The 5748-nt window shown below is 45.3% G+C and overlaps 1 protein-coding gene across 2 annotated transcripts; it reads right to left on the bottom strand.

Annotated features, from left to right (window-relative positions):
- Positions 1 to 4092, bottom strand: NPBWR2 (neuropeptides B and W receptor 2). Of its 2 annotated transcripts, XM_063402217.1 has the most exons (3): positions 3472 to 4092; positions 3031 to 3242; positions 1 to 2516 (listed from the first exon to the last, which is right to left on the bottom strand). In XM_063402217.1, the coding sequence occupies exon 3, from the start codon at positions 1870 to 1872 to the stop codon at positions 874 to 876; it is 999 nt and encodes a 332-aa protein (XP_063258287.1). In that variant the 5' UTR covers positions 1873 to 2516; positions 3031 to 3242; positions 3472 to 4092; the 3' UTR covers positions 1 to 873. The 2 variants fall into 2 exon arrangements, with proteins under 2 accessions (XP_063258287.1, XP_063258288.1); XM_063402218.1 differs by having other exon boundaries at positions 1 to 2384; positions 3031 to 4092.
- Between the last annotated feature and the right edge of the window lie 1656 nt (positions 4093 to 5748).

Below are 5748 nucleotides of genomic sequence, written 5' to 3'. Positions count from 1 at the left end.
TTGTTACAAACCTTTATTTTTTTTTATAATAGGCAAAATGCAATGTATATAGCTAAGACATGGCACAAGTAGCATAAATTTTCTCTTGTGAAAGAAGCACAAGTCTTTTTCCCCCATGAGGTTTATTTCATTACTCACTCTTAAATAAATATGTATTTGACACTTAACAGGAACAACTAATTCAAAATAATTTCTAACACAAATTCTCACAGTTGTCATAGTATTTGTATGGTGTGCTGTTTAGCAGTATTTTTGAGACTTAAATCTTCCTTTTGGTCTAAATTTAACAAGTCAGAAAAGAGGAAATTTGTGGTGGGGTGGAAGATGGGCATCCTTCAAAAATCAAAAGAAACCATAAACACACAGGAACATACATGAACATGAATATAGTTTCTTTTCTCTTCCAAATACTCATCCTCTGTTTTATTGATGTTTCACTGGAAGTGCTCATTAGCTCTGCTCCATTAAACAATCCTCCCTAATAACACAGTGATAAAGAACTGAGCTTGGCACTCATCTGGAAATTGGCCCCAGCCTGTCTGTGCTGTACAGCAGATGGCAACAAAGGACCATTCTGTGGCAGAAGCACATCCCTGAAAAGGAAACGTTCTGTCCTTAATAATTCAGAGGGTGAAATTAAAAATCAGGGTATAAAAATGCAACTCTGAGACACTGGTAGGAGCAAAGAGGGGAAATACAAGAGTTGCAAGTGGGCAGGACAAATCCTATTGCTGATGGGGATTACAAACAGACCACACGTTACACGTAAACGAAAGAAAGAACATTGTGCATTCATTGACTGCCCCTTCAGTCTGCAAAGTTGCCCCTGAAAAGCCCCAGAAGGGGAGGGACCTGCCAGCCCCAAACCCCTGTTCAAGAAGTTCTGCATTCCAGCAATTTCCGGAAACTCTTCCGAAAGCTGTCATCCAGGAAAGCGTACAAGAAAGGATTCAAGCATGAATTGGCATAGCTTAGGCTGGTGATGAAGTAGGATATCCCAATGACCATGGAAGTCTGGGGTAAGTCCGTGGTCAAAGCCACGATGGTGGCCAAGTGGAAGGGGGTCCAACAGAAGAGGAACACAGCCAGAACTATGAAGACCATAATGGTGACTTTCTTTTTGGCTTTGTCCAGGGCTCTGGCATTGGAGTTCAAGTGCATGTTCCTCAGCTTGTACAGCATCATGGTGTAGAGGATGCAGATGGTGGACACTGGAATGGCAAAGCCAAGGATGAGGGTGTAGATCCTGCTGGCTTTGAACCAAAACCTCTCAGGCTTGGGGAAATTGAGACCACAACTCTTGATCTCCAGGTCGTCGGTGTAGACATTGGCAAAGATGATGAAAGGGAGGACTATGATGGTGACCAGGATCCAGATGCACAGGCTGACAATCCTGGCTGCTCGGTACGTGCGGTGGGGCATCCTCTTGGACCTGACTGTAGCCAGTACCACCAGGTACCTGTCTATGCTCATCACTGTCAGGAAATAAATGCTGGAGAAGATATTGTAGTGATCTATGGACAAGATGACCTTGCAGAGGATTTCTCCGAAGGGCCAGTAGCGGAGGAGGTGCTCCACAATATTGATGGGCAAGACAAGGGTGAACAAGTCATCAGCGATAGCGAGGTTCAGGATGAACATGTTGGTCACAGTCTTCATCTTGGGGGCCTTGAGGATCACATAGATGACAGCAGTGTTGCCTGTGAGCCCCACAGCACAGATCACAGAGTAGATCACGGGCAGAACAATGTAGAAATCAGCTTCCTGCTCTTGGAGGGTGAAGTTGAACCTCATGCTGTTTTCCAGATAGCAGCTGTTGCCTGCGTTGCCGCAGGAGCTGTTCATATCATCCCAAAAGGAGATGTTTCCCATGCCTACTGATCACAGACTGCCTCCTCAGATGCCACTGAAAGCCTTGCTAGTCCAGAAGTGAGAGGGGTTTTGTTTGGTTGGTTTTTTTCCCCCTCCTGTGAGAAGCAGGTGTTACCTCATTTAGATGCAGCTTATTTCCAAAGGTGAGTTGTGAGGCTTCATGGATCACCTAACTTACCTCTCCCCCCTGTTGGAGAAATTAGATTTGGAAGTGTTGATGGGAGAAAAAAATGTTTTGAAGACATAAAGCTCCATGAACCAAGCAAACAAGAGAATGATGACTTTCTAAATAAGTCAAGGAACTCTTTTTTCCGAGAGCATTCTGGTGAGCTTTGGCTTTTCCTTGCTGGGGGATTTGAGTGGCTCCCGTTCAGCTGTCTGCAGTGATAGTTCTTCTGAGGCTGGCAGGAACAAAGAGGCAGAAGGGGGAATTTCGTGCCTGGCTGGCTGTTCACAGCCCTTGGAGGACCTGAGGGATGGCTGCTGTTTCACTGGCACAGTGCTTGCTTTCCCTGCCGGAGCAGAAGCGTTCCAGTGGTTAATTAGCGCCTGCCTTTGTGTCGGAGTTCAGGCTCTTCACGGACTGGCATTTCACAAACAATGAAGAAGTTTCTGACACTGCTACTCCCCACTCCCAAAGTCCCCTAGTAAAAGAAGGAGGGGGAAAAATAGTTCAGGGAGTATTTCTGAAATTAACGGTTACAGAGGATTACCCTGCAATCAAAGCAGACCTTTAAGCAAGGGTGCGCTGTGAACTTATTTGCTATGAAAACCAACCCCATTACAAACAACTGGCAGCACCCCAAAATTGGCACAGATGGACAGACAAACCTATAAATCTCAGAAGTTCAGGATTAATCAGGGAAGAGGGAAAAAAGTACCTGAAAGCGAATCCACTTTAGAGACAGAGCAAGAATCATCCCATCTGTAGCAGTTAGCACATCCATCACTATTGCCCAACCCGTACTTCCAAGAATTCCTCCACAAGGAATGAACAAACGACCGACCCCTACCCCCACCGTGCAGATCAAAGCTTCGGCACCCGGTGCCAGGCTCTGCAAAGAGAAGTGCCTCACTTCTCTTGCCTTTTGTTGTTGCACAGCAATAAAGTGAGCGGGACTGCCGGCGCTGGGGATGGAGGGCTGAATTGTCCCTTACCTGGGAAGCGGCTCCGCTGCCTCCTTCAGCACCTGCTGCTTGCACTGCTGAGCCTCTTCCCTCTAATCCGAATTGGAGGAGGGTCTCTGTGTCGCTGACGTACCAGGATTTGCAATCAGATCAACATGATGCTTCTGTGTGTGCGCGTTGCGTGTCTGAGCAATTAGCACTTGCTCAGACCAGGGAAGGCGGGGGAAACAAAGGTTTTCTCTCTGCAGGATTATTAAAATAGTAAATAGGGTGGATGTTCCCTGCAGGAATGAGGGAGATGTCGAGGGACACAGGCAGGACCCAGGACTGGCTGAATGAGGGATGTATGAAACGCTGGGAAGCAGGGGGTTAAACTGCTTCAACAGGGAACAGTGGCTGGTTTTAACAAAGGGAGTAGGAGGAGGGTGAGCAACATTATAGCCTGCAAAATAAACAAATAAACAGACATACCTTGCCAGATCTGTGCTGGTTTTGGCTGCTCTTGGGGGAGTTTGGCCGGGTTTCTCCAGCTGGGTCTCTGATCCGGATTTGGAAATTCAATGAAATCCTTCAGCTGTGCATTAGGAGGTGCAGGAGTCCCGTCAAGCTTATCAGAAATGCATCCCAGGTTGCAGAGCAAGAATGTAAGATCATTTTACCAGCATGTCCCTAAAGAAAAAAAAGAAAAAAAAAAGAAAAAGGAAATCAAGAATCTTTTGATTCTCCTTTGGTCTTTTAAATGTTGCCTGACCTTTGTTTCAAGACAAGGCAAGGGAAAACACAGGCATCCATCACTCCCATGCCTGCCTGTGTGAATTTAACCAGGAGGGCCAGCTCATTATGTCTGAGCCATGTAGCCAAGAACTGTGTTTAACTTTGTTTCTCTTCTTTGGAGGTTTTTATATTCTTCTGGCAAGATTATTGTGCACCAGTAGCTGGGTGGGAGTAAAACATTTCACTGCACTTCTTAAGACCACGGCTATAACTGACTTTTCAGCAGATGGGATTTTTTTAATGCTCAATATATAACTCTTCAAGATATTTTCTGTATCCTGGCCAAAATCTAACCAGACATTGGGCTTAAGGAAAACTAAACAGGAATTATATTGTCCAATTATACTGCATAGGAATGATAAAAATGATACTTCAGATGAAACACTCCCGGAGCTTTCCTCTTGCCTGTTTTGGGAAAGCTGGAGTGGTTTATAAGGAGTTGTAAATGAAGCACGGCATTGATAAGTCTGCAGGGGGAAGGCAGTTTCCAGGAATTGCTGTTGTCTTTTTCAGAGAAGAACATACAGAAAGGAAGGAAAATTCAGGAGAATGTGATGTTACATTTGCTGATCTGTAACTATTCCCTTGGACAAAGAGTTTGAAAGTACTTTTCATCCACAATCTTTAAGGCTTTCTGTTTTTCAGCATAAAGTCTGGTCTCTGGAATAGCTTAAAAGCTGTTCTTCCTCTTCTTAAACTCTGTTATCTTAGAATTAGCATCATGCTGCCATGCCAGGGGTCTGTGTGTTTTAGGGGCTGGGAGCTGAGGGGGCTGCAGGGGCTGTGGTGCTGATGATGCTCCCTTGTGCTTTACCCTCTGCCTTGTGCCTTACTCCTCATTATCTGTAGTGAGCATGCTCTCCGTGCCTTGGTTAGGATGTGCTTGATTAAAATAACTTGCCAGAGATGAGATGGAGACTAATTAAATCTCATTACCTAGTGTGGGTAGAGGGGCTTTTGCTTGTATGCCCCAAACAAATTACTGGCACCTGCTTTTGGAGCTCCTTGCCAGGTTCTCCAATAAAACTTGTTTGCTTTGGGGAGAACAATTGCCAACAGATATAAATTTATGTAGGAAATTGCTTTGCAGTAGGAACTGTTCTACCAACAGAGAAAATATTTCCTCTGTGTCTCTGGGCCCAACCAGGGCCAGAGGCTGTGCACAGAGGAAACAAAGCTAACATATATTGGTGTGATGGGAGGTGCTTAGAGACAAGGCTGAGAGAATGTTTTATTCTTCTTGTCTTCTCTGGCTGGGCATCCCTTCATTATAAATGTTAAAGTGGCATGAAGCCCTGAAAATCAAGCACTGGTTTGAAGATGTTACAAAGGACACGAGCTGTGTTTTCCCTCAGAGCTGCTTGAAGCTACTTTTGTGCCAACAGCTCCATCATCAGCACAGCGTAACACGGACAAAGGTTTTATTCCTGGTAAATCTGTGCCATGGAGATGGACTTTGCCTCTTGAAGCCTGTGTTCACACTGTGCAGCTTGGGTCAGCTGTGCAAACAAAGAAAAGGCAGCGTTTTAGGGAGGGGGACATCCCTGGCAATGCTAAATCAGTGGTGCTTTATTGCCTTCATAAAGCTGATGTGCTGCTGGCTCCATCCACCATTTTGGAGTTATGGAGAACTTGTTTTGTTGGGCTCCTGCTGCTGTCAAAGAGTCAAGTTCATCTCAAGGACACAGATATACAATCAATAGCCTGTTTACCAAAACAAAATGTTCTCGGCTGGCTGTCTTGCAGTCCCTGGTTATTAAGGTGATTTATTTGTATGAAGTGTTCAGGCTTTCAAAAGCATTGCAGGTTAATAATAGAATCAAGGAGTAGTTTGGGTTGTAAGGGACCTTTAAAGGTCATCTAGTCCAACCCCCCTGCAATGAGCAGGGACATCATCACCCAGATCAGATTGCTCAGAACTGCACCATTCAACCTGACCTTGAATGCTCCCAGGGATGGGGCATCTACCACCTC

Source organism: Prinia subflava, chromosome 8, assembly GCF_021018805.1.
Source record: "Prinia subflava isolate CZ2003 ecotype Zambia chromosome 8, Cam_Psub_1.2, whole genome shotgun sequence".
Lineage (NCBI taxonomy): Eukaryota > Metazoa > Chordata > Aves > Passeriformes > Cisticolidae > Prinia > Prinia subflava.
This window is presented reverse-complemented; position numbering and strand designations above follow the sequence as displayed.